The sequence below is a fragment of the Ciconia boyciana genome, chromosome 13, assembly GCF_034638445.1.
Source record: "Ciconia boyciana chromosome 13, ASM3463844v1, whole genome shotgun sequence".
Classification (NCBI taxonomy): domain Eukaryota; kingdom Metazoa; phylum Chordata; class Aves; order Ciconiiformes; family Ciconiidae; genus Ciconia; species Ciconia boyciana.
Window position 1 is genome coordinate 19,374,897 of NC_132946.1, and position 27,738 is coordinate 19,402,634.

Here is a 27,738-nt window from a genome sequence, read left to right on the forward strand (position 1 = left end):
ACGAATGTAGAGCTTGTTCCAAATTGCCTTTGGGAGGTACATCACCTTAATCTTAGTTTTATAGTTTGAGAAGAGGTCATGCTTTACCTTGTTCAAGCCAAAATGTTAATACTGCGGAGATACCTACTACTAGTAATGCTTTTGTGATCAAACCAAGCTGAGGAACCTGGAGTGATCTGTGGGAACATCTTCTGTCAGCCTGGTTGGGGATGGAGGTGGTGGTGGTGTATGTGTATTTCACACATGTACTTTGTGTTTACCTGTGCAGCAAACAAGTCTGGTGTAAGTACCCTGAAGACCTGTGGCCAGAGCATGAGGAATTCACTGAAGCTATGTCTGGAGCTTCTAACCTGGCAGGAGCATTCACCAGCCCAGGCCTGGTGGCATCTTGTGCGCCTTCTGGGTAGCTGGTCTCCAAACTGGGGACCATTCAGGACACTTCAGCTATGAGCCAATCATTCTGCTAGTATAGATTTTCAGACTTTTGTGAAGGTGTAGTTTTAATAATTGTTGATTGTCAATAATTACTAACAAATTAATTAGTTTATTCTTTGTTAAAAAGCTGATCTGTCTGCATTCATTTAATAGGCTGTCAGCTGCTTGGCTTTGGGGTGGGCTGTACTACTGGTTTCATGTTTCAGAAGGGCTTGTCTTCATGGCAGTCTGAGCAGTGGTGGTGCTTGGGCTGTACAGAGGCATAAGCTGATGTAAGGAAAGTCCTGGATGTCTGCTGAAGTATTGCCTGGGGTAAGGGAAAATTTCCTCATCTGAATGGTGTTGATCATTCTTTCCTTCAGCAAAAGTAGTAGACTCTCAACTTCTGAATTAGACTTACCCAGGGGTCATAAACATTTATGGAAACTATAGCATAATTCTCTCTCAGTACTGATTGCAATGAGTGCCTTCCCAGTACTTCTGTGCAGAGTCTGATAGAGCTTGCAGCTGGGAGGGGGTGAATCATGAATTCAGGCTTTCTGGAAAGCATGCCATGTACATCTTGCAGTTCTGGTGAGAGGAATTGTATTTTGCTTGTGTAGCAGGACAGGAGGTGGTCCTGGCTGGGGCTGCAAGTACGGTAAGATCTGGTTTTATTTTCTTTAAGGGGAACGTGCTGCCAGCCTCGGTTTTTGCCAGTTTACAAGAATATGAGCAAAACATATTTAAGAGAGCAACTAAATGCTGGTGGTAGCTCTCATCTCTAAGAGAAATAAGCAATTTAAAGGCACTGGTCTATAGGAACTCTTTAAGATCCCATTGTAGCTTGGTGACACCTTGCAGAAGGCAGTTACTAGGCTCAGGATGGTGATGGATACTTACGTAACCAAATGCAGGCGAAATCCCATCGACAGTGTTTTGGTTCATGCCTTAGAACATTAAGCCTTTCTCGCTAATACAACATGGGTTTCGCTAATACATGGGTTTACCCATGCAAGTCAGGAGAGCAGAGCATATAACAAAAGCGGGGGTTAGTATGCATAGGTGGAAGATTGCTTTGAGCTGAGTACCTGTAAATATGCCAGGAGTAAAATTGAACAATCTGATCATGTTGCCTTGGCCAAGCATTTTCTGACAGCATGCTCTAGATCCTCATTGATGACTCCCAGGTGAAAACTTGCATTTCAAATCCTTCACTGATGCTATTGCATCAGCAAATTTCTCAAGTGATTTAGGGCATTAAGAAAATTATGGACCTTTTGGTCCCTTTACTTGCCTTCATTTACTGACAACAGTGTGCTAGATCAGAATGCAGTCCCATCTGGCAAGGACTGACTTTGTATTTGGTTTGGAAGAGGGGAACAGGCAGCCTCAGAGCGTGAAATGACAGACTCACAGAGTGCCTGATTAAAAGAGGTGGCGTCTGCTGGCACTTAAATACTCCTCTGTAATGTGGCAGATTGCGTGCCTGTGAGTGTACACTGCAGAGTGAGTCAGCCCTGCAGAGAGAGAATGGAGCAGGGTGGCTCTGCAGCAGCAGCAGAGGGTAAATGTCCATTAGCAGTCGGTTCAGGCTAGGTAAGGTTAAGGGATGCCTGCTGCTAGATGCTGCCTGCATAGACAATGCCTTCACAGAGCTTGCTGACCTTTCTCTTTTTTAACTCTTTCATACTGACTTTTTTTTTCAAAGGCTGCAGATTTTTTCTTTTCTTTTTTTTTTTTTTTTTTTTTACTGCTCTGTTGGAGAAGCATTTTAAGTAGTAAGATTTTATCTGTAATTGCTCAGGGATTGTCTTTCCTTGGGAGACCTGGTTTACAGAGAACCTTAGTAACCTGGAAAAGTAAATAAGCTTTGGGGAAATAAAAAACTCATTAAGAGAAACTGATCCCAGAAACCAAGCTGCTGTTTTCAACTACAGGGTAACAGCAAATCTAATAAAAACAACTCACAGTAAACCTTGTTTCCTTCACAGTCTAACCATGGGAATATTGATTTTATGGCTTTTTGCTGTTTCTATCCAGCCTTACTGTTCCTCAGGTGAGAATTACCTCTGTCTCTGACAGACAGGACTTGCCACCTCTGCTTTTAGCATATCTCTTTCTGCTCCACAGGTATTAACCATCTTTTTCTCTTGAAATAATTAAATTAAACCCAGCGTAATTCTTGCCAGTGCCACTTATCCTGGAGTGGGAATTTTCTGTTTCAGGGTCAAAGGATTGTGTCCCAAAAAGCTTCTCCATTTTTGTTCCTATTAGTCACTAATGAATGCTGTTCCTTTTCTCTGCGAGCCATGCTTCATTTAGTTCCTGAGGCAGTCGCAGCTTTGCAACTTGTATCACTGAGTTTCTGTTGAGCTAGTTCCTGTATCACGGTGCCAAAGCACACAGAAAAAAATCCTCCCCCAGCCTTACAGTGTGTAAGGCCCGAAGCTCTCCTAGGTGCCAAAGTCTGGGGTCCCGAGTGCCTCCCACAAGGTATCTACAGACCATTGACAGTTCTCACTGACCTGTGAGAGTATGAGCTGGGTAGCAGGAGAGCAGGATGAGGTTCCTGGAGAATCAGTGGCTCATGTTTGCCATCTTCCTTTTGCTGAGGGGACGAGATGCACTCATGACAGTCTCAAGACCTGGCCGTTCTGGATTTACCAAGGGGATACTGGTGGATGTTTCAGTCCTGGACCCTTTTTTGTCACTTTGAACTGTCCTGTCCTTTCTATTATATGTGCTTTCCTCCTTTGCCTTTGGGAGAGGGTAAAGGGGTGACCTCAAGTGGCAGAGAGCGATAACGACCACCTACACCTAAAGGCTTTGTCTACCTAAGGTAGGCTGAGGAATTCACGTATATTCCCAAGATTGGCAAGTGTGTTCTCAACTCATAGATGTAAACAGCCTCCCTGGCTCTTGTGTGCATTAGGACAACTTCTTAGACCTCTTTGTGAATGCACGTGAAAAATTAGAAGCCAAGGCTGCATCTCTACAAGCACTTCCATTTGGCAGCAGTGCTAGCCTAAGCCCTCCTTCTGGACACCTAGACCTTCTTTCACATCTGTAGCACGCACTCCCCTGTTTCTCTCAAGTGCGCTCTTACACTCATGCCGCCAGGCAGTGAATCTAATTTGGGAATTGAGCCAGGTTAAAAATAACTCAACCTGAAGAAAAAATGTTTGCTAAAGAAAATGCAAGTGAAACTACAGCTTGTGATTCCCTCAGCCTGTTACTGTGGCAGTAGAGAGAAAGAACATGCAATTATTGGAGGAGTGTGCAATTATTGGTGATGCAAGACAGGGTTAATTTAATACTGAGAAATAAAAGGAGAACATCCAGAGGGATAAGACTTAAGCAGGACAGATACATGACATGAAGTTGGGCTGGGTGACATACCTACAGCATCAATGAGGCAAATTTCCGTACCTTTCATCTCAGCACAGGCTGTTCTGTTCTTCCCAGCAGTGCAGAGGCAGGTCCGGGCCATTTTCCAGCGTTCTGATTCAGTGGTTCACTTTGGGGCTTGCAGCCTAGAAAAATGTTGGATCTCTTTGTCACCAAAGGGTTGGTGAAGCTGTGTCAATGGGGTGGACCCCATGGCAGGATGTCTTATAGTGGATGTTACTATCTGTAAGCAATCAGTATTTGCATTTACCTAGATGTCTCTTCCACCTAGATGTCTCTTCCACTGCCAAGAAAAGTTACTGTCACAAGTCTGTTAGCATGTACATTCATATGAAAGTGCCCTGTTTTGGCCATAGGCGGTTTGGGTGCTGTATATGCCTTTTGACATCTGAATTCAGTTTAGCTGCTTGGAAGAGTACTTCCCTCCTCACAGAGTCATTTACTTAAATAAGCAGGCCTGAGATCTGCTTTATAGGATTAATTTTCTAATCTTCGGTTTTGCAGTCTCCTTGACTTCACCTGTACTGAAGCCACAAATCATTCCCACCAATATGCTGCTGTGTGCCCCAGACGTGGATAATTTCAGCCACAATGAGGAAAACCTGCCTGAAGCCATTCTTAGCCTCAGATTCCCAAAACTGCTGCACATAGTTTTCCTGGCCTCAACTAGCATCATTCCCAGCTCTCCATTTCAGGGGCCTTTACTGGCATCCTGCTGACAGTAGGAGGCAGCTTGTACTGCGGACAAGCACTGACAGTAAGAGGCAGCTTGTACTGTGGACAAGCACTGACATCATGGAACGATAAGTACAGCATAAAACCTCATTAAAATTCAATTCCTGGCCAGACGGGGATGTTACGTTCATGCACAATTACATTCCCCATCATTTATCTTTTCTTGGTGTGAATCATCAGCGGAGCTCACATCAGCACCCTGCCTAGACACAGTCCTTGATGAGACACTTGACTCTCTCTGCAATACTGTGGGACACCAAACGGGATAAACATGCAAGTGAGAGTGCTAGGTGGACTGCTGCAGCACACAGCAGTCCCTGTGGAGCAAAGAGACCAGAGAGGAAGCGTCTGCCAGCAGAGGTTTAGGAGTAGATGCTTAGACTGTTGGGGATGCTGGCTTTAATTTTAACAAAGCATAGTACTTGCCTTCAACATTTTGGAGACATTGTTGCCCTTCTGGCCACAGAGACTGCAGACATAAGGACCCGCGGTAGCATGGTCTGCCGGACAGAAAAGGCAGGTGCCTGGTTGTAAAGCACAGAACAAACTTTCTGTCTTCTCTCCCAGGCTGCTGCTGACTTGTCAAATGACCTTAGGAGCCTGCCTACGTTAGAAAGTAACATTTAAAAGAAGTAATGACTTACCTGTCCAGGTTGCAGTTAACTCTTTTTCCCTGTAGCTTAGACTGAGAAAGGAACAGTGAAGGGGGGGGTTTCCAGAAACCTTACTTTGCCTGAGCCAATAAACAGTTCAAATTTAATTTTGTTAGTGTAATTATTATTGTGCCCAGCAAGATTTCCAAGCAGGTACATGCTTTGCAACACTTGTCTACCAGCTCTCAGGGGCGAGGATCAGCTGGTCCTTTGTGACAGGTCCATCCAGCACACCTGGATCTGCCCGGGGTTGCTACTCAACAAGTAAATAATCACGAGTCAGATGAAGCAAGACCTGCACTGTTATTTCCTTGCACAGTGGATGTAGCCCGCTGGCCCCTCATGGTACAGCGTGCATGCTGTCCCATGCATGTGCGGTGCACCACAGCAAGCAGAGCAGTTCCTCCAAGCAGACTCATTCCCCATAGAGGAATACATAGTCCACTGTGGCCGTTCAAGCCAAGGTTACTTATTCACAAATTCACAGACTTACAAGCCATTAGGAACCACTAATTCATCTCCTCTGACCTCTCAGGGCTTTCGACTTTGCCTGATAAAAAGTAATACTTAGCGGGTAACATTTCTTCCACAAAGGCATGCATCCGTCGGCGTGTGACATGTCATCAGCTAGCGCTGACAGTGCCTGTGCAGGAGCTGCATCATGGCTCACTAAGGGCTGCAGGATCCTTGCCTGGAAGATGCTGGGTACTAGTGAACTTGTGAAGGTAAAGGTGGCTCAAGGTTACTCTAGTCTGTCCTGGGGCTGACTAATGGTTCTTGAGTGATGATGCTCTAGACCACCTGCACTGAGGAGCTCCAGTTTGGAGTCAGTGGACACAGTGGAAAAAGATTCTGCCCCAAACATTTCTCATCAGAGCATAAAGCAAGAGACAGCAGGAGGTGTGTGCAGCCTGGCAAGAAGGTGGTCTTGGGAAGATGGTTGTGACAAGCAGATATTGACACCTGCACAGTCAGCACAGCAGCTCCTCCTCACCCCTCTCCAGCTTCCCAGAGCTCACCAGGTCTGGAGTTTCCCTGGATAAGATGAGTTCCCTTAGGACACCCGTCACTACCCACTGGTATCAGACCTTTTCAAGAGCATTTCGTCAGCTCTGCATTACGTGCTGTGGCGAAACACCAGCATATGCTGCTGCCAGCCACCTTAGAGGCTCCAAAAGGGAACATTATTCATTTCTATTTAATGCTTAGTGTGATTAAACCAGACCCAAAAAGTAAATCCCCTGAGACACTCGCTGCAAGGAGGGAGGGCAGCAGGCCCGGGATCTCACTCGGCCTGCCAACAGCTTGCAGTGCAAGACCCCAGGCCTGCAGGGCCAGGAGGGCCTGCCACCCTCCCTGGCTTCCCGGGCGAGAGCAGGCATCTCTACCGCATTGTCCCCACAGCCACCTCTGACACCACATCAGTGACGATGCCAGGCCACAGGCCCAGAGGCCTGCGTGGGCCGTCAGGAGACCGCAGACCCGAGGGGCAGCCAGGGCCAAGGACTGCTGTGGAAGGGAGCTCCTCCACCTCCGGGTCTCCTTCACCACCGGCTTTCGAAGCCAGGTCGTGGCGGCGGGGCCTGCCCGCTCCCCTCAGCCCGACACCCGGCCCGCCTCTGCGGAGCCGCCAACCTCCTCAAGATGGCGGCGCCCTCCCCATGATGGCGGCTCCTGGGGGGTGGTCACGTGCGGCGGGGCGGGGAGGGAACCCCGGCGCGTCAGCTGAGCGGGCTCACGTGACTGGGAAGCAGCGGCGCTGCGGGTAAGGCCGGCGTTCGCTCCGCGCCCCGCCCCCGCCCCGGCCCCGCCCCCGCCCCCGGGTGTCCCGGTCCCTGCCGTGCCCCGCGGAGGTGGGAGCTGCACCGGGCCCGGCCCTGACCGGGTCCCGCGGCGGGGCCCTGGCCGCACAGGCCGGCGGGGCCTTTTCCTCACAGCGTCGGCCCGGAGCCTCGGCTACCCCCCGCCTGCCCCTGGGGCGGTGCTCCGGCCCCTCCGCCCCTCACCGGCTCCCTGTTCCCGCGGCAGCAGCTCGCACCGGAGCCGTGGCCTTGCCCCGCCCGGGTGCCTCCGCCACCCCCGGTCCCCGCCCCGTGCCCCTGACGCCGGTCACCGGGGGGATCTCCCGTCGGGTCCACGATGCCGTCCAACAAATCCGTCTCGGACGCGCCTATCGTCCAGTTCACCAATTGCCGCATCCTGAGGAGCCACCAGCTCCAGAGGTGAGGGCTGCCGGGGTACTGGGGTTGCTGGGGGGTACCGAGGGGTGCCGGGGCTCACGGCGGGGCTGCAGAGCTGACCTGGAACCCGAGGCGCTGGAGGGGCTGTCCCCAGGTCCCCCGGCGCATCAGCTGTTGGCTCTTGTCCACTGCGCTCCCTCCGCCTGGTTTCTGAAGGAGAGGAGGTGTGCGCGTTGTGCAGCCTCTCTCTGCTCCCCTCGTCTTTCGTTTTGCCTCTTCTGCCAGCCCCTGGGCCCTTTGGCCATTGCCACATTTGCCGAGCAGCCTATGAAAATCCCATTCCCGTGCTTTTTGTAAAGCCAGAGGCCAGGCAGAGAGAGGGCTGCCAGTCGTCTTGCTGCTGGAAGAGCAGCTTTGCCCTAGTAGACATCAGAGAGCCCATGGCGGAGAGTGCTGGTGGGGTCTGCTCTGCCCGAGGCCACCCCTGTCACTGGGCCCATGGCCACCTGCTCCCGTGTGCTCCACCACAGATGGCAGAGGACCTTGGTGTGTGTGTAACTGTCCCTTCAGGGAGGACCTGTGGGTGCGAGAGGGGAAGATCCTCAACCCAGAGAAACTCTTCTTTGACGAGAAGGGCTCTGCTGACATCCAGCTGGACTGCAAGGACAGCATCATCGCCCCGGGCTTCATCGACGTCCAGATCAATGGTATGGTGAAGCCACACACAGTCACAGGGGGGTAGGGGGTCCTGAGGTTGTCCATCACTGACCTTCAAAGCCTACTGTGTGCACACTGCCCATGACCAAGTGTGTTTCAGCTGCTCGAGGGAGATGTGAATCACCAAACTAATGATAAAGAACAATTTTACCCATGGTTGCTGCTGTCGCATAATTGATCCCCTTTGGCTAGGTGGGGTTTTCAGCCTAGCTTTCCTCTTAACCTCATTTTCATCAACAGTCCCTGCCCCTGCGCTGGCAGGATGCCCACCCTACCCTTTCCAGGATGCGGGGAGGACAGAGCAGGACTTCTAAAGGGAACAAACCTTAGCAGCAGTAGTTCTTTCCTGAGGGTCAAGAGAGGCTCGTTCTATGGTAGCTTTGTTGGAAGTTAGATCCCCTCTTCAGTGGGGAATCCTCAGATTTTGCCCTGCATCAAAATAAAAAGTTGCAAAAAACTGGGATGCTGTGTGGAAAAGCACTTCAGCCGGATGGTGTCGGTTGGATTTGTACTCGTGGAGCCTTGCGAATGTAGGACAGGAGAAGTGCTGGTGGAGCCCTTTGCTTCTGGTCGGTGCTGTACAGACAGAGTGACTCATTCCAATCACGCAAAATGTTTCTTCGGCATTTTCAGGTGGGAGAACGTCCACTGGGGAGGCTGCAGCTTCATCTCTGTTTTGTTCATGGTGCAGGAGGCTTTGGGGTGGACTTCTCCCTGGCTACAGATGACTTCAAATCAGGGATTGACCTAGTCAGTCAGAAAATCCTCTCCCATGGAGTGACCTCCTTCTGTCCTACCCTGGTGACCTCTCCTCCATCTGTGTACCACCAGGTAAGTGGCTTTCTCCCCCTCTCATCCACAGGGTGATAAAGGGCTGAGGTTGGGACCAAGAGGTGAGAGGGCCAAGGCTGGCTCTGCAGAGACTGGGACAACTGCCTTGGTGGAAAAGCCATGGGCATGAGGAGCTGGACTCTAGCCCTGGATTTCTTGCCCTTAACCTTTAGACCGCTGAGACAGTGATGTCTCCCAGGCCAGCTTTGCACAATGGGGCTTGCAGCTGGCTTTTTCTTTGCGAGCTGTGTTTGGCTGATCGTCCCAAGTGGTCCAGCTACAAAGCTCTCTCCAGACCTGAAGTTTGGGTTTGTTTTGGCAGGCTGGGGTGCTGTGTCTGGGGTGCTATGTCTGACAAACCCCATTCTCTAGGTTCTCCCTCAGATCAGTATAAGAAATGGTGGAGCCCACGGAGCAGGTATTCTGGGTAAGTGCTTTTGTCCCTCGCTATCCTCTCTGGTGCTACTCTAGGTAGGCAATTATCTTGTTCATTGTTAAGGAGAAAGAAGCTACTGTAGGGACAGCACAAATGGGGGCTGGAGCCTTCTTTATGGAAGGGATGCACAGGTGGCCACAGACTTGCTTTCTCCCTCAACCTGTGCCTGGCCTTTGCCATGGTCTCTGCCATCATACATGCACTGCTTCAGCCCTTTGGGCCCCACAGGGTAATGGCAGCAGGGTGGCTTGGCTTGGCCAGTTGCCAGCACTGGATCTTTTGCTGTGCTGAGCTCAGAGTCACCTGAGCCATGTGTTTTGCTGAGGGAGAATGGCAAGAGCTTGACTGGACCAGGGTAGGCACAGCAGGTTTCTTGGTCCTTGGTGGGGAGAGGAAGGGTCATGGCTTTGTGTTCCTGTTTGGGCAGGGGCCCATCTGGAAGGACCGTTCATCAGCCAGGAGAAGAAAGGGGCACACCCGGAGCACTGCCTCCGCACCTTCGAGGCAGGTGCCTTCCAGGACCTGCTTGCCACGTACGGCTCCCTGGACTGTGTCCGGATAGTCACCCTGGCCCCAGAGATGAAGAGGAGCAGTGAGGTGATCCGGGAACTCACCAAGCGGGGCATCTGTGTCTCACTCGGTAAGGGCTGGGGAGGAGGAGGCTTAGGGAGGCTTAGGCCTGTGCCACGCAGGCCAGGCAGCCCCTCTCTCGGAGCTGTAGCATCTCTAATGGTGTCTCAGTGCACCTGGACGGGGTGGGATTTTCTTTTGCCTGGCCTATATGGAGGTGACAGACCTGTCACAAATGGGGACCTCACTTGATGCTGCAAATCTGTTGCCCTTTGTATGGTAAGGGCCAAACTTCATATTGATTGAAAAACCCCTGCAGTTTAACACAAGGTAGCATTTGGTGCTGTAGATATACAGGGAAGAATAGCAGTCTTACTTGAATAAAGATGTAATTGAGGGTTGATGACGTGGAAAGGTTCAAACTCTGAAGTTCAACTGCTTTAGGCCTTGTTTGACAGGTGAAATAATTTTCCAAAGGTTACTGCTGAGTTTTGATAACTCTGTTTTTCAACCAGAAGTGCTGTAGGAGACCTCTCCCTCCACTGCCTGGCAGGCCACTGACTTAAAACTGGCTGCATTTTTCTTGTCCTCTGTTTCACAAACTCTTCTTTGCCCCAGATCATTAAAGAAAGCCTTTTTTTTTTTTTAAAAAAAAAAGGGGGGGGGGGGAAGGAGAGTTATTCAGGATGAAAGTAAACCTTAAGTGGGAAGGGCATTCATACAGCAGAGCATCTCTTATCTCATAGCCACATAAAGTGAAGAACCACAAAAAGGCAAAGTTGACCAACAGAGCATTAGAGCTGCTGTCTGTGTTGGGGAAAACAGAATTTTCCTTCTGGGTAGTTTTATCCCCATATTATTTCTTGGCAAAGTCCTCACTGTCTCTACTCCCTTGACAGCTCTCTCTAAAGTCTTTAAATATCTGAGGACAGCAGAAAGGCATGTCCTTGGACCTCTAGCCCAGCCTGAAGGCAACTCTCTGGGAGCAAGGCAGCATTTGTGATGGTTGTGATGTGAACAGTGAACATGTTCACGTGAAACACCCACTGCCAGAGTCCCCCACAGTCATGGCCAGACACCTCTGTGCCAAGGCTGGCACCTCAGACCTCAGCCCAGGGTGGGGCATCAGAGTAGAGTCCTAGTGACAGAGCATCTTCACTCCTGTAGGGAAATAAATAGAGAGATGGGCAGAAAAATCATGTGTTGGTCTTTGTTCCCAGGTCACTCAGTGGCTAATCTCTCCCAGGCTGAGGAGGCTGTGCAGCATGGTGCTACCTTCATCACTCACCTCTTCAATGCCATGTTGCCAGTGAGTAGCCGAGGGCACTTGCCCTGTGCTTGTATTGCTTTCGGTGCTTTCTCTCCTGCTCCCCACAGATGCCTATTCTCCCCAGCTTGTTTCATAACAGGCCTTGCAATGAGGTTTCAGCACTGAACCTCTGGCTTCCTGTTTCTACTGCCTGATCTAAAAGAGAGTCAAGGCTATAGCAGACTCTTGAAATTCGAGGAAATACCCAGATTCGTCCGGTAAAGGATGGAGCACTCAGCTGCCAGGCACTGTTTGATAGAGATGGCAGCTGCATCCCCTGATGGGAACGGTCTCAGCCCACAAGTCCTGGTGATGCTCCACAGCTTGTCCTCTCTCCCTTTGGGCAGTTCCACCATCGTGACCCTGGGATCGTGGGGCTGCTGACAAGTGACAAGATTCCTGCTGGGCGGAGAGTCTTCTATGGCATGATCTCTGATGGCATCCACACCAACCCCGCCGCCCTGCGAATTGCCCATCGAGCCCACCCCAAAGGTGAGCCATGCCAGGCCCACGCAGTGTCACCAGCCATCCCGAGTGCTGTGCTATCTCCCACAAAACACTCGCGCAAGTGCTGTGGTGTGCTGCCCTCGCTGCCTGAAAGAGGTCACAGCCATGTGTGCTGATCCACCAGCCTCTTGCTTCAGTCGGATGTGGCTAGAGGTGCTTTGGCCCCTCTCTGGGAGGACCAGCATGGCGCAGTGCTCAGAGCTGCAGCAAGGTCAGCTGCAAAGCTAATGCAGCCTCTTTCTTTGTGTTCCTCAGGCCTGGTGCTGGTGACGGATGCGATCGCTGGCATGGGGCTGGCACCAGGTCGGCACACGTTGGGTCAGCAGGTGGTAGAGATCGATGGGCTGAATACCTATATTGCAGGTAAGTGCCATCCTGCAGAAGAGCTGGGGCAGCACTGCCACTCATGTCTGTTCCTGGAGAGCTCAGCATGCCTTGCAGTGCTCGTTGGTTGTGCCATCCGCTTGGGTTTTGGTGCCTGATCAGTTAATGGCTCTGCAGTGACTTGGCCCTGGGGAGAATGAGGCACCTCATGAAGAGGGGGGTTGCCCTGTCTTGGTGGAGTGAGGAGGAATCTGTCAATTTTTAGCTGTCTGCAACACCTTTGAACAACTTGTTGCCCAATGTCATGGATGCTAGAGGTTCCAGTGGGGACAGAAAGGACAGAGAAATCCCACAGATACTTAGTGTCCCTTGTCTTTACTATACCACCACCACTTCTTGCTAACAAATTTCCCTAAACTGCAAGCAGTTGGAGACTGGGAAGGTATTTCGGAGAAGGATCACTCCTTTCTCAGTTCCCTTCCTCTGTCTCTGGCAGCAGGTGCCTGTGTTGTGACCTAGAGTTTCACCCAATCCAGCTGGTCTTATGATGGAGCTGCAGGGTGACATCCTGGTACCTCTCCCTGTGCTGCCAGCACAGGCTCTCTCTCGTGTCACTCGGCAGCCATGGCTGCAGGCCCTTCAACTCACTCTTTGTGTGACCCAGGATTTCTACCCCTTCTGGTCACACTATGCTTTCCCACCACCCTGGTTCTCCTTGCTATGAGTTGTAGGACCTGCTCAGTGCCATCCTGTTCCTCTCCCAGGCACAAAGACCCTGAGTGGTAGTGTGGCGACCATGGACACGTGCGTGCGACACTTCCAAGAAGCCACAGGTAAGTGAGCCTTGTCCACAAGCTGTTGCTCCCTACGTTGACTCAGGAAGAGGTCTCCTGCCAGCTGTGTCCGCTCCACCAGGGAACATTCCCTCTCGCCTGAGACAATGAGAAGGGCTGAGATCAGTGGCACCAGCCTCAGATGAGCACCTTTTTGAGGGGAGGTTTCCTTTTAACCCGTAGCACTAATGAGAGGTGAACTCTCCTGCTCCTTTCTCATAAAGGTGAATGATTTTCCCCTCCCCATACCCTAGGTGTTCAGTTCTCCTCTTCCCTCTGTCTCCCATAGGGATGTTTCCCCTCCCCAGCTCCATACAGCTGTGGCGAGGGTGTTCTAGCTCGGGTCTCTGCCAGGCTGACAGTTGCCTTAGCCAGGGGGGTTTGGGCTGCTCTGGCAATGGGGCTGTTTGCTGCCCTAATGCCTCCCCCTTCTCTGTCCAAGGGTGCTCAGTAGAGACCGCGTTGGAGGCAGCGTCTCTGCATCCCGCCCAGCTCCTGGGGATTGAACACAAAAAGGGGACACTAAATTATGACTCCGATGCAGGTACTGGTATGGGGACAGCAGGTACTGGTATGGGGACAACACTGTGAGGGCTCCCGGGTGCTGAAGCAAAGCAGGGGCTGCTGCGAACGCATCTTCATCCCCTGCTTCAGTGGGAGCTGCAGGGAGACTCACTCTGCCTGGGATTCGCTCTGGGCTTTTGCTCCAGGCTTTTGCTCCTGTGGTTTTTCCCTTGGATACTGGCGGTGTTCATGAGCCCTTTGGAGCGACCCCCACACCTCAGCCAAGCATGGAGCAGAGCTGCCATAGCAAGGATGGCACCGCACTGCTGTCCTGCTGCCGTGTCTGGGTCGGGAGAAGCTCTTTCCCATGGAGCTCAGCTCCTCCCAGCCAGCTTCAGCTGCTCCATTTATCCAACGGCTGCTTCCTTTCTCTCTTGTCCGATGCAGATTTCCTGATGCTGAATGACGGTCTGTATGTGCAAGCCACGTACATCGCGGGTGAGGAAGTCTGGAGACAGGATGCGTTAGGCATGTGACACTGGGCTGTCCTGGTGCCCTCTGAGGCTCCCTGGCACTGTGGTTAGCAGCTTTGGTAACCACCCCACTTCTCTCTCTCTTTTTTTTTTTTTTTTTTTTTTAATTCCTTCCTGCAACTCCCTTAAAGGAGCCTCATACCAAAGAGCTGCGTTTTCCAGCGCAACCGCTGCTTCCAGTTACAGCCATGCCTGCAACAAATTTGTTGGTGCTCAGTTCATGGAGTGGGGAAAGCAGGCAGATCTGTGTTGGGGGGGATTGTCAGTCCCCAGAGTGACCTGAAAGACTGCACAGCTGTCCTGCGTGGAGTCCCCAGACAGAGGTGCTCCTGGTGCCGTCTTACAGCAGTGTGAAGCTGTCCCAGCCTTTGCACTGTTTTATACAGCACACACTAACCTGTCCCATGCCTGAGGCAGGCTCAAGCCATTTCCGTTCTTCTGCCTGCTGTTTGCCTCGGTCCCGGGCAGCCGTGGCTGGTTAGACATCAGCTTCCACCAGCTCAGTTCGCAGCTCTTCATGTTAAAAGGTTCCCGTTGTGTCAGCAGAAGTTGAGGATCACATTCTGATCCCTCGGCAGTCCCTCTGTCGTGTGTCCTCCGGAGCAAGGCTGTCACAGCTCGCTGACTCAGTGCCATTGTGAGGCTGTGAATCCATGTGGGCTGAATCCTCAGGGCAGAGATCAAACCCAGGAAAAATGAGGCATTGCTGGTCCTTTGTGCCTTTTCCCTGCATGGGCATTGAGTCCACAGCACGTGGTTTCAGCTGGAGACATGGACAGCATCCTCCCACAGAAAGCAATGTTCCTCTTAACCCTTTGCTCTGTCTAGATGGGTTCTGCAGGCTCTGTGCCAGCCATACCTAGTAGAGCCTTTGCATCATGTGATGGGTTTGTGCGTTCCTCAGGCCACAGACAGGAAGCTTTTGCTTTAGGGGATGCATCCAGACTGGTAGTGACGGGCTCACAAGTCCTCAGTCCAGCTCTGCAGTGGGATTCTGGCCTTTCAAGACAGTTGCTGATAGCTCATTATTCCCGTGCTCATTATTATCTGCTCCAATACTTGATCGTCAGCTCTTTTCCTGACACTTGGACACTTCTATGCGAAGACTGATGCTGATTTCGAACCTACCACAGTCAGAAGAGCCTTGTGATAAGTCTTAGACAACCTCTGACAAGCAGTTTTTGTAGTGAGGGGGGAGCTTAGACAAGGGCTGAGTCTTAGCAAGGGTGGAGGTTGCAAGGCAAGACAAAAGTCTGGTTGGGATTGGCAGAAGTGTGCCGATTTTTCCAGTACCTTTTTATAACCTTTAACAGCAACATTTGGAAGTGCTTTCCTAGCACTTTAGAGCCCTGCTGGAATAACTTGCAGCCTTGGAGAATTTCTAACATCAACTGCCACTGTCAGCAGAAACTATAACCTCCACGATTTGAAGCATTTGAAAGAGACATCAAATACTGTGCTGTGAAATGTGACATGCTACAGCATTACAAATCTCTGTGGGGGCACTTTTCACTGCTGTTGAAAAAAATCCAAGGGAAAAAAAGGCATATGAAACAAGGTGTCTAACTTTTTTTTTTTTTTTTACAAAATTAAATAATCAAAAGGAATTCTAAAACAGAAATGGAATTAGACAATACCTGTGTATGTGTATTACCCTTTTTTGTCTGCTGAAAATACGCTGTACCCTACCCGTGGTGTTATATGGTGGCATGGCGCGTATCAGGCTGGGGTGTGAGCTGCCAGTGGCCCTCGGGCCTCTGCGTCTTGATGGGGACAATGCTGATGCGGGCGCTCCTGAAGGTGCCGTGGGATTTCGTCCCATGGAGGGATGCCGCAGCCGGACAGCCAACGTTCTGGCGGTGGAAATGTGGCCCAGCAGCTCCCTGTGGGGATCTGGGGAGAGGGAGGTGAGTTTGTGGGGGGAAAAATGCACGGCCAAGGTGGGAGCTCGGCTCCTCTGATCCGCCTCCCGCCAAGGCGTCCCCAGCCTTGGCTCGCCCGGCTTCGGGGAAAGCTTTGTGCCTCGGCACCCCGTGCCTCCACCCGGCCCTCCCTGCGCAGGCCCCGGCGAGGGCAGGCACTAGAGGGCCAGGCAGGCCGTCGGGGTGGACGGTGCCGGTGCCGGTGCCGGTGGCCTCCCCGGGCCTGCCCCTGCTGTTGCCCCGGGCCGAGCGGAGGCGACCACCCCGGTGGCGGCGGTGGCCCATGGCGGTCTGTGATGAGTCCCCTCGCCCCCAACAGGCAGCGGGGCCTTTTCCCGTCCCTCCCCGGCGGGTCCGTGCTGGGTGCCGGGGCCCCGAGGGGCGAGGCGGACCCGGGCAGGCCCTGCTTTCCCCTCAGCGCGGCGGGCGGAACGGAGGCGTGGGACGCGGGGAGCGGCCGGAGGGGCGGCGGGCGGACCGCGGCGGGGGGAGGCCTTTGGGCGGTGCACGGCGGCCGGGCCCTTCGCGCCTTCGCCACCCGGGCCTCCGAAGTTGCCCCAGGCCCGGTCCCGGCGGCCGAGGGGCGGCGGGCAGGCCCCGGGCCCCAGTCGCTGGTGCCGTCGCCAGTCCGGCCCAGGCGGAGCTGGAGCCCCAGAGGCCAGACGCTGTTCCGTGACCGGAGGTGGTCGGCGGCAAGAGGGGCCCGGTTTCCTCTCTGTGGCGGCACGGAGACTGCCCAGTATGGAGCGGGTAAGAGCTTTGCTCGGCCCCTCTCTGACTCTCGCTTCTGTTCTGAGGCACCCTCTTCTCCACCGGCCCGTGGCCGAGGCACCTTTCTCCAGGCCCAGGCTCTTCTCCAGCCCGCACCAGCCCCTAGCTCCCGGAGCTTTTCTTTAAAGGAGTTCCCTAGGTCTTGTGCCTACCTTTCCCAGTTCCTCATCACCTTGTTATTCTGCTAAGGCAAGATATTTTTCACTTCCTAATGCATTGTAACGCCTGTCTTGTTCACAGGCAGACTTCTAAGCCTTACTTTCCAGCTGCTTAGCAGGGGGCATGCAGAGTAAAAATACAGCAAAGGTACTCTTAAAGGCTTGTGTTTAGTGTAAAGATAAATTCTGTCTATTGCCAGAGCTGTGCTGGAGGGAAATTTCCTGCTGTGGAGACATATTATGCCATAGAATAAGCTTCAGGAAAAATGAGAAATTTTCCATTTGGGGCCTTTAAAAAGGGAGGAGGAGAAAAAAGAAAGCAAATAATCTGTGGGAAGTCTTGGCTTGCCAGGAGTGGGTGGCTTGCTGCTAGTAAGAGTTCATTGTCTCTGATTTTTGTAGTGAAGGGGGCTCATTTGGTGCCCTCCAAATAGGGAATATTGCAGGGCCTGTGTCCCAGCCTGTGCTGTGTTGATTTATGGTATAAATTCAGCTGTTACACAACACACCCCAAGTGTAAAGCCAGAAAAGGGGTTTATGACCCACTAGTTTGATCTCCTACATAAGAGGGGAGAGGACTTCAGAAAACTCAGTTTTGGAATCAATTTTGCAGGTGAGAGATTTGTGCTTCTTTTGAACATTGTGCTTTCCCCCATCCCATGTCCAAGGCTCCCCAGGGCACGTTCCAAGATGAGCTGGAGTGGTGCATTTCGCAGCTGGAGGCAAATCTCCTTTGCCTCAACCCAACCCCAAAACAAGGTATGTTGCCTCTCTCACGGTCTGCAGCCATATTCCAACCTTAGTTCTGATTTAGCAGACCTGGATGTTTTTCTGTTTCTTCTCTCCCATCTGTTTCCTATTCTTATATTATATGGGATTTGTTCTAAATACAAAACAAGATAAAGTATTGAACTTTATGAACTATCTGTCTGGAAGCAGCTTTATCTTTCATTCCTGTAATGCTCATTCTCCCTGTTTTCTTGTATTCTTTCTCATGTTCTCATTTTCCCATCTAATGGCTTGTTGTTTGGTTCTGCTACAGCTCTGCTTTTGTCTTCCAGTCTTAAGGAAATACTGTGTCCGTGTGTCTGGCCCTTAAATGCCAGTAGGTTTATTTTTATGAAGCCTGTTCCTCATTGTTCTTGTTCCAAGGAGAAATTACACAAAAGATAAAGTCCTATAAAATACTTTTCAGAAGATCACAGTTTGATCTAGTCAGTCCAACTTGTAAATATATGAAGACGTATGTCCTGCTCCTACTGATGGCTAGTACTTAACATTTAGGGGAGGGGTGTGGCTACCCTTTGTAAGATGCCTAGATGAGTGTTTGCTGGTGCACCTGAGGTTGTAGCAGTGATTCATATTTGCCCAGACACTATACTTGAGCATCAGACCATTTTGTTACACCCAGTACCTAGTGTCCAGCAGCAGCAGGGGAAGGCTGCTCCTGGAGGGGAGGCAGGAGTTGAGCACAGTGACAAGGCAAGCAGAGGCAATGACTTGGCCAGAAAAGGGCCCATTTGCACAGTACCTGACCCAGGAGAGCAAAGCAGTGCTGCTGATGGTAACCAGGCTCTGCCTGGAGTCCAGATCGCCAGAGAAGTCTGCAGTGATGAGGCAGATCCAAGCTTTAGCCAGGAATTCAAGGTCTGGATCAGTGAGGTACCTGGCTGCAGCAGTGCTATGCATGAGATCCTCAGCTTAAAATGAGTCCCAAGTGAGGGAGGGGAAAGGTTCCCCTGAAGCTTTTTCTAGCTCTTTCTTTGTAACAGCTCTTATTAGCAAGCAGGCCTTGAATGCAGCCAGCTAAACTCCTTGAAGTAGGGGGAAATGTGTGCTCAGGACCCTGATAACCAGGTGCTATGAAGATACATCCCACTTTTGCAGGTGGCTACAGCCCCACTGCGGCATTTCTGCCTCACACTTGCATGCCGTTACTCTATTCCTAGCATGCGACTCTCAGTGTTGGATCTGCAAGATACACCTCATTTGGAGAGTCCCAGAGAGATGCACTGCAGCCAAGAGAGATGGGTGTGTGCCCATTCCAAAGTGCTAGTCTAGTACATCAAGCTTTTTTGTGGCTTGAAATGTGTGAGACAAATACTAGATTATGCATATCTGGAGTTCCCAAACTGAGGGCTCTGGGGACCGCTGTCACAGAACAACAACTGTGCTTTTTAGAGAATTTGCTCTGACATAAAGAATTGGGATTACTGTTGTGGTCAGGCTGGTTTGCATGAGAGTCAAGCAAGAGTCCTGCTTTCCAGGGTGTGTTCACTACTGAGATTTTTTCCAGTTTTCCAGAGAAGAGATACCGAGCTAGGCTCTTGGATTTGTCTGTTGCTTTGGGGGAAGGGTTGTTAAGCCCTGTGTAGCTTCTGTGCCATTAGTAGTGCACTTACTGCAGTTATAAGATTCTTACCATATATAATAAGCAGTTAAGTTCTATTTTATTTTTCCTTTAAAAACATTTCACAGTATTTCAGCTTCTAGAAGCACTTGGAGTTTCCTTTCAATCGAATGCCAGTCATGAATTAGTCAGAGGCGCTATGAGCACAGAACATGTTCGGAGGAGACCCAGTCATCAGCATCCCACAGTATGGTTTGTAAGGCCCCCCCATAACCTGTTTCTTGTCTCTCTTGGTCTTTTTCTTGAGTGCAGCAGAGGAGACACAGCACATTCTCAAGGTCCTGCGCTCCCATGAGACTCCTTTTGTGAAGAAGCAACAAGTGATGAACCATGTGTTTGGGGATTATCATCTCAAGGTGGCTGAGGATCAGATGAGCAAGGAGAAAGCAGGTGAGCTTGAACTGTCTGTTCAGGGGATAGTGATATTTGGTTCTTTTCTGTAGATGTCTTATGTTGCAGCTTTTGATTGGATCACCTCTCTGCAGCAGTGCCTTGCAGAGGGAGTTGCAGTAGCAGTGGCATCCCCATAGTAGGAAACTGGCATATTGATAGAAACTTTATTCTTTGTCTTTTCTAGACGTGAAATCTGGTGATGTGGAAGTGCAGCAAAGCAATGGGCAGGCTTCAGATGGTGTGGTGTATGGGAAACAATCTGACCAAATCTCTGAGGCAAAGCCAGAGTGGTTCATGTCATCTGACGACAGCTTCCGATTTGATTTTACACTTTCTGAGATAGACCCAGAAGCAACTGGCACATCTTTGGAAGCAGTCGCTGGTGTCAGTGGTGCTGAGCAGATACAAACCAATGTAAGAGCCACCGAGCAGGAGAACTGGAATGGAGCCTTGAGTTTTGCTGCCTCTGGACAAGAACCCAAGTTTGCTGTCAACTTTGCCATCCCAAATGAAGACTGTCCTCTGGTTCCACTGGTTCCAGCAAGCCAACATATAGAGCGTACAGCAGATCATGAAGTGCTGGGTAATTCACTGCCTACTGAATCAGCAGGTATGCTGCAGATTTCAGCCTTGCAGAAGCCTGAGTTGACTCAAACTGCAGGCAGTGCGCCCAAAGAGCATAGAAGCTGTGTCACATTAAAGATCCCCCAACCAGAGACTGCTCCTGGAGGTGAGACAGTGATTGCGAAATCAACAGCAGATGGAGCTGCCCAAAAGAAGATAAAGAAGAAGAAACAAAAAACATCTGTCAGTAAAAAGGAGATAGAAGAAACTGAGGTCAACAGGAAAGCAAAGGCAGAAGCTAATGGATGTCAGAATAAAAATACTTCCCACCAGGACGAGACCTCTCAGGTATTTATTGATGGGATCCCATAATTTATAAACCCTTAAGCAAAAGAGAAACTTTGTCTCTTTGCGTAGTTTAACAGTTAGCATACTGGCTTGAGATGAACGCTGAAAGACCAAGATTGCTGCTTATATCTTACAGCAGTTGTTTTCTTTCTCTGCTAGACAGTTGAGGAACCTAACTATCGGAAAGGAAGTTAATGGTCCTTCGTTGTCTGCTTCAGACTTGTGCTGAAACATTTCATGTTTAGACTTGTGATGGCTAATCCTGGGAACCTGGGTGCCACATTTTCTTAAAAAAATGAAAATAAGAAATAGAGGTAACTGTCCTCAGTCAGTGCCAAGCTGGTATCTGTGTGTGCTGAACCAGGCACGGTACCCCTGACTTGCATGTTACCGGGTAGGATGAATTGCATACATAACGCAGATTGCAGCTCTGCACCTCAGCTTTGCCACCTGGTGTAGCCAAGGCTGTGGCAGGGTCTGGTGCAAAGCTTAAGAGTGCTTCCAAGAAGGTTCTCATTGTAAGGCATGGCACAGAAATCAACTGAAGTTGCAGGTTATGTGTAAACACGCCATTAAGGCACACCCTGAGGTTTTATAATGTTCTGCTAAGGTCCAGGTCTTCATTTTATTTTTCTTTTCAGCATTGGTGTAGTTATTATTAACAAACAATGCCAGCTGAGCAATACTGAAATACAAAATTACAAAAAAACCCCCTGCTTTCATTAATATTCTACACTGAAGTTGCACTGAGTGTTCACCTGCCTTTTGAAGCATTCCATCCAAAGTGCTGCTTCACCAACAACCCTGACAATAAATGCTGCTGAGTACCGGAAAGGTAGAAAGATTTGAAGGTGATGGAAAGCCCTTCCAGTCCATTGGAAGGAGACTGTTGTAAGGAAAAGAAGGAAACGGCATGAGGGCTTTTGTGTTTACATGTACATAACAGTTAAGAATTGCTTCAGCCCCAGGATGCAGCCCTGTTTCTCTCCCACTGCTCAGTTAGCCAGCTGACTTTCCCCGATGGGACTTGGCTTCTTCCATCTTCATGGGCTTCAGCTCCCTTCTCCTCATGCGTTTCTGGTTGAGCAAGCACGCAGGAGCCAAGACACCAAGACTTGGCTTCTGATTTTGTCCATTGCTTTTTGATTTCGGGCAGGTTTGGGGGTGGGGGTTTTTTTGTTGTTAATGCTTATTCCTCCCATCTGTAAGTTGATTTGACAGCTTCTTTCAGAGGAAAGGCCCTAGACAGCTTTCTAGAAAATGGCATCATCTGAATGGCAGCCAAATATTAAATCCATCAAACAGAGGCAGTGAATTGCAACTAAACATTTGTCCAGTGCTTTAAGTTTATCCAATGAAAAGCACTATAGGGAAAAATGTCATGAAGTCTATAAAGTGATCACTAGAACATGAAATTTGGAAGTCCTGACTTTATGCAGATACCTTTTTTCCTGTGTAGCAACTGCTGCTTTAATTTTTGGATGATTCATTTCCTCATGCTCACTCTGCTCCATGTTGCATAGCAGTCAGATGACCAGCTGTGGAAGGAGGTGAACTGGTGTGTGGAACAGCTGGAACTTGGCCTGAAGACACAGAAATCCACTCCAAAGCAGGGTAAGCATTGAAGTAAACAAGAGATCTCCCCTGTGGGAAGGGTTGGCAGGCATGCGGGGGCAGAGCCAGTGGGGAGTCAAACTGCGTTGTTTCTCCTTTGCACTGCTTCAGCCGAGGAGGCTCTCCGTGCAATCAAGACACTGCGCAATGACAAGGCTCCACTGGTGAAGAAGCGTCAGCTCATGAGAGCCATGTTTGGTGACTATAGGAAGAAGATGGAGGAGGAGCGGTGCAGAGAGCTGAAACTGATGGAAACAGGTAGGAGAACTTTGCATGCTGGGGGAAGTGAAGAGGAAAGGGCTTCGCTCCTGCCCTCCGTATTGCTTTGCAGAGTGGGACCTCACTATATGAGATGACTAAACACCTCTTACTGCTCTTTTTTTCCCCTCTTTAAGCTGTGAAATCTGCCAGGGTTGTGGAAGTGAAGGGAAATATCCGCAACAAGAACTGCCAGTTCATTCGGAAGCGCTCAGGAGCTTGCAGGAAAAGCCAAGGTTCAGAAGAATTCCCTTCAGAGTCACCCAGGACACTTAACACAGGCTCATTCAAATTCACAACTTCCCAAGAAGAGTTTCTATTTAATTTCTTGTAGGAAAGTCTTTTAGACTAAAACCGTAGCTAAAAACTGTGCCAAATCTCCTATAAACTTAAGAATGGCGGAAAGATGCTGTGCAGTAGAAAATGTTATGCAAGAATCTCTGTGTATTTCCTAAAGAAAGAATCCTCTTTCAGAGTGCCTTATATAAAGGTTTAAAACAGATCTGCCTACTACGCATATGACCCCAAGATTCAGTCTACATAGTACTCCTCTGTGTTCACACTGTAGAAAGGCACCTTTGCAAAAAATCAGCACAGAGTCTGGGAGGATCTGTTTTTCTTCCTGTAGAATTGACATTAACCAAATAATCTGTCTTTTATACTGGGAGATTTTCCCATTCTCCTATTGCTTTTAAATAGAGCCGACCTTTTATAGCAGGTGAGGCAGCAATGCATATAGAAGGGAAAGGTTTGTAATGAAGATCCAGCTTCTGTGAAGATGAGCACTGTGAGCATACTGGATAGTTGAATGCTTCCACTCTGTATGAGTCTGTGTGAATGCAGCTTCTGGTATCCAGAAAGCACTGGGCAATGTGTGTAATCACTGCCATCTAGAGAGTACAAGTTCAGGATCTTGGAGGAAAATAAGTGAGAATCATCCTTGCTCATTCATCTCTTTAATTGACAGGTATAGACTTAGAAGAGAACTGCAAATGCTGATTTAATCTAGCCTAGGGATGTAAGGACAGTTGTTTCCAAACAGGAAAAGATTTCTGTTGCTGAAGCGAGGTTCTGGCCTGCTTGGAAGGATGCACAATCAGTTCTTAAAAAAAGAAGTTTACTTTATAAGTAGCCCAGTTACAACCACCAGTGACTCAGAGGATAAATCAGCTGCATGCCAAACCTTGGGTGGTGGTAAAATGAACTGTGAGAGCCCAAAGATTCTCTTGCATTTGATGTGTATTAAATTTTTGCTTTCCGAACAGTTGAATGTGTCTCCAGTGTTTCGATACTGCTTCGGCCACTGAACCCACCTTCTGTGTTCATGCAGAAAATCTTCCCCACTCAGCCTAAAAAAGTTGAAGGGACAGAAGTCCTTTAAAAGGAAACATGGTATCAGGTGTCCCTAGGGTGCAGTGCTTTCCTTCCTTTTTATAGTCCAGTCAGTCATTCTGTACGAGAAGTGAGAAATGGGAGTGTAGGCAGATTCCAGGGTGTACTGAGAGCAGCTGAGAGATGGTGGAAAACATTTGCTGGGAAAGACTTCAAAAAACCTGATGTTGGCTACAAAAAAAATTTATTACTAAGCTCTGTTGCAGTCAGTTGCATCTGTGAGGATATTTTTTGTTTTGTTTTAAATATTTTAAAGAATGCCTGTCTAGGCATAAGGAGAAACTGAACCTGGGTAACATATCTCATGAAGAGAAATATGCAGACTTTTAAGTCTTCTGGAAATCAATAGGTTAATACTGGAAATCGATAGGTTAGCAGATTTTTGTTTTACTGGCTGAGGAGCACTGCTGTTACTTTGACTGTGGAACAACGCTATACAGTATTTTTTGGATTTCCAGGATTTTTTAATAAACATACAAAAGATGCATTGTCAAGCTTTTAGTGTTTTCATGCCATTTACTAAGATTAAAGAGCATCTTATACATGGCCTTGGAACTACAGCTGTTTTCTTTCCTAGCTGGTTATGCAATGTATGTCTGGGAAATAGTTTTTTTTTTTTTTTCCTTGTCTTGTTTCAGGTAAGCTAGAGTTGCTAAAATCCTGTGCTGTGGAAAGCTGCAGGAGTATTCTGGGAAGCATTCTTATATAACTGCCTCATGCTTATATTATTTGTTAGGCATTCACAATTAGAATAAAGATACCAGTGAGATGGACATTTGGTGTACCTAATCCATCCGGTTTATCTCCAAAGAGGGCAGAGAAAAATGTATTCTAATACCTGAGCGGCTCCTGTGGTTTTTCTGAGGTCTTCACATAATGCTGACTTGCAAAGCCAACCCATACTCCTTTCGCAGTGCTTCATTATTGGAGGACTCATAAGGCAAATGTTCATCGATGCAATACTTCATAGCCCTGAGTATCATGCTTGACCTGTGGACTTGAGTGGAAGACCAGAGTTGGCTGGGTCAGTTCCATGAGTCGGCTGTGTGATCTTGGACAAGGCATTTTGCCTTTCTGTGTCAGCTCCCTGTTTGCATAGTGAAGGTGATGCTGCCTGCATTTTTGACAGACATGCCCAAGTTATTTCATTAATGACTGTGTCTTGAAGAGGCAGCTCTGTAGTATTTTGCATCTGAAATTACAGCAGTCTTTACTTCACTCTTAAGCTTTGTAATGTTTGAAACATCTCTGCTGCATTATCATTTGTTCAAAAGGAAACAAGCAATGTTATTAGAAGTTAGGAAATGCTGTCGCTGCTCCATCAGTCTGTTCCCCTTTATAGGAGACACAATGCAGTATTAATGACACCTTTAAAAATGATGTTTTTTCCTTTCTTTAGGATTTCAATGCTGTTTAGTTTTCAGTGACATCTCTTCTTACAGCAGTGTCAGGTTTGGGTCAGGGCTTTGCTCTACTAGTTACTGTAATACATGTAGCTGGAGGCATGGTCCACGCCCTAAGGCATTAATGATGTACACTGGTGGGGGAGAAAGGAGATGTTCTCATCTGGAGTTCTCTGTTCCAGTGTTCTTGCGTTAAGGAAGTGTAGATCAGTTTTGGTAGAAAATTGAGCTAATTTCTGACCTGCCTGTCTCTTTCTGCATCCTGTCCTCAGGTTCGTGTCATGCATTTGAGATCGGTGCAGAAGGGGTGACTGGATTTGCGGTACTGTATCTCTTTGGTGACTGCCCACCTAAATGTAGTGCAGCAGTGCCAGGCCCAGGCTTGTAGGCAGCAAACTGCTTACAAGATCTTCCAGTATGGTTGTGACCTCAGGAATGAGTTAAAGACAAGGCAAAGAGGGAGTGTGAAGTACAACAGTGCCTCTAGAGCAAAACTTGCTTAATAGCATTGGTCTTGAAAAAGTAAAAGCTGAGGATCAACTTCTAAAGTGAGTAATGGGATGAAGGAATGCTATAATTTTTCTCAGACCATTCACCGTAGCAAAGCAGAGGAAAGGTCTTACTTTTTGGAACAAAGTGAAGAATTTTAGAGTTTTTTCTGTGCAGGGTGAGCCCAAGAATGTTTCTACACAGAGGCAGCAGAAATCTGGGTGTGATCTCTGCTCCTTTTAGGCTTGGCACCCTCATCTGTAAAAAGATCCCCCTAGCAAAGGTTAGGAAACGCAATCCCATTCCAGACAGACCCTGCCTCTTGGGGGGAGAGAGCAGCCGATGGCCAGCCTCCCCCCTTGCAGGCTGGCCTTGTCCTGGTGGGTGCTCGTCCCTGCTTACATTTTGGCTGTTAACCTGGACGCTGGGCACTAATTGGTAAGTTCTTCCAATCCCTTCCCTTAGGCTTGGTCAGTGGAAATGCATTTATTGGTCCCTGGGCTGCCCATCTTCTGCTTTGAGTAATCGGGGGGCAGAGTCACTGAGGAACAGCCTACAAAGGATCTCCAAGGGATCCCTGCAAAGTTCAGCTGAAATTATCTCCTGAGTCCCAGCAGCCACTTCTACAAGGACTCCCTCTCCCAAGACCAGCAAAGACAGAAGGAAGCCAACAAATTGGTCCTACTGAATCTGTAACTCAGGTGACTAATATTCTCTTCTGCCACTTAAATTTTTTTGAAGAGTGCTGAGGGTAGACTGCAGGCTCAGCATCTAATGACCCCTAAAGGATAAAATATTCTATTATCTTCCTTTGGGAAGGAAAACCCCGATCCTAACTTATCTTTTCTTTGAATTAGAAAGAAGAAAAGCTTACCACTTCAAGCAAGACGACAATTTGGACACTGTAACAGAAGAAAAGTTACTTGAAGAGTAATAAGCATTGAACCTGCAGTTCCTTAATAAAAAAAGATAAATGCTCCTATTTTAAGATCACAGGGAGCTGTGACAGATGATCTTGTATCTTTCTGCTGAAGTTATTTTACTCTAAGGACGAAGTTGTTTTATTTTCTTTGCTTAAAATTTTTTGCTGCTTACTGTTTGTGCTTCTTTCATATTTAGAACTGCAGGAAGGTTTGTAAGCCACACTGCTTTAGAAAATTGAACTTTGACATCAGCTACCACAGTGCTTTGATTACTGGCAACAGTCCTTCCCGTGGATGCTGACAGCTGGGAAGCACTAACCACCTACTGTATTTGGCCCATCTGTCTTCTTCCCTTTGAGTACATCAACAGACACTACTAGCTCCTTGGTATCTCACCACCAAGATGGAAGAAGTCTGGGTTGTGTATCTCTGCCTGATCTTGCTTATCATGGTGCTTCTTCTAATGAGGCATAACCCGCATGTGGAAGAGGCCAAGAAGGAGAGGGAAAGCAAAAGCCCTCCGCCATCCTCTTCTTTTTTCCCTAGCAATGTTGGCAAACAACTGGAGCACACCCAGGAAGAGCTGGAGAAATATCTGGACAGGCTAACCCACGTCTTGTTTGACACAGAAGCCAGGAAAAGGGATGGCCACCATGATCAGAAGTCCCACCATCACAGAAGCGCTGATGTTATGTCTGAAACTAAGGAGCATTCAGGAAAGGAGGCAGCACGCTCTCAGTATCTGTCAAGCTACACAAGGGTTCAGGTATGAGGCTTATAAAGACTTTCAGACTCAACCAGACTTAGAGCTCCTGGCTGAGGTAGTGAATCCTGTTGAAATGCATAGTCCATGAACTTGGATGGGGAGGAGGAGGGGGAAGTCTCACTATTTGGAAATATAATAATACATTCCTATTTTTGCACTGTATATTTCAACATTAAGCAGTCATTCAGAGACAGCTGTATGTGACATGAGTTGTATGTACTTACGTGTGTAAGACGTCAATGTTGGCATTGGCATCTATGCATGTGTGTGTATCTATATGTCAATTATTCCTTCCCATATTAATAGAAATAGGTATCATTTCTTACTTCAAGAAATTATTGTGCAGCTCTTCAGCTGTTATAAATCTCCC

At 48.9% G+C, this 27,738-nt stretch overlaps 2 protein-coding genes across 8 annotated transcripts; both read left to right on the top strand.

Annotated features, from left to right (window-relative positions):
* The first annotated feature begins 6,959 nt into the window (after positions 1-6,959).
* Positions 6,960-15,590, top strand: AMDHD2 (amidohydrolase domain containing 2). Of its 3 annotated transcripts, XM_072878248.1 has the most exons (12): positions 6,962-7,435; positions 7,964-8,100; positions 8,802-8,941; positions 9,314-9,368; positions 9,805-10,017; positions 11,168-11,256; positions 11,604-11,748; positions 12,019-12,126; positions 12,852-12,920; positions 13,363-13,464; positions 13,872-13,922; positions 14,089-15,590. In XM_072878248.1, the coding sequence occupies exons 1-12, from the start codon at positions 7,353-7,355 to the stop codon at positions 14,238-14,240; spliced, it is 1,344 nt and encodes a 447-aa protein (XP_072734349.1). In that variant the 5' UTR covers positions 6,962-7,352; the 3' UTR covers positions 14,241-15,590. The 3 variants fall into 3 exon arrangements, with proteins under 3 accessions (XP_072734350.1, XP_072734349.1, XP_072734351.1); XM_072878249.1 differs by having other exon boundaries at positions 6,960-7,435; positions 7,924-8,100; positions 8,744-8,941; positions 13,872-14,232; XM_072878250.1 differs by having other exon boundaries at positions 6,965-7,435; positions 13,872-14,232.
* A 773-nt stretch (positions 15,591-16,363) lies between these two features.
* On the top strand, positions 16,364-26,380 carry C13H8orf33 (chromosome 13 C8orf33 homolog). 5 transcript variants are annotated; one of them, XM_072877978.1, is made up of 9 exons: positions 16,364-16,629; positions 17,422-17,567; positions 19,471-19,608; positions 19,796-20,523; positions 22,050-22,137; positions 22,249-22,395; positions 22,533-24,811; positions 25,463-25,512; positions 26,145-26,380. In XM_072877978.1, the coding sequence occupies exons 2-7, from the start codon at positions 17,468-17,470 to the stop codon at positions 22,727-22,729; spliced, it is 1,398 nt and encodes a 465-aa protein (XP_072734079.1). In that variant the 5' UTR covers positions 16,364-16,629; positions 17,422-17,467; the 3' UTR covers positions 22,730-24,811; positions 25,463-25,512; positions 26,145-26,380. The 5 variants fall into 5 exon arrangements, with proteins under 5 accessions (XP_072734079.1, XP_072734078.1, XP_072734076.1 ...); XM_072877977.1 differs by having other exon boundaries at positions 17,477-17,567; positions 22,047-22,137; XM_072877975.1 differs by having other exon boundaries at positions 16,365-16,629; positions 22,047-22,137.
* The last annotated feature ends 1,358 nt before the right edge of the window (positions 26,381-27,738 follow it).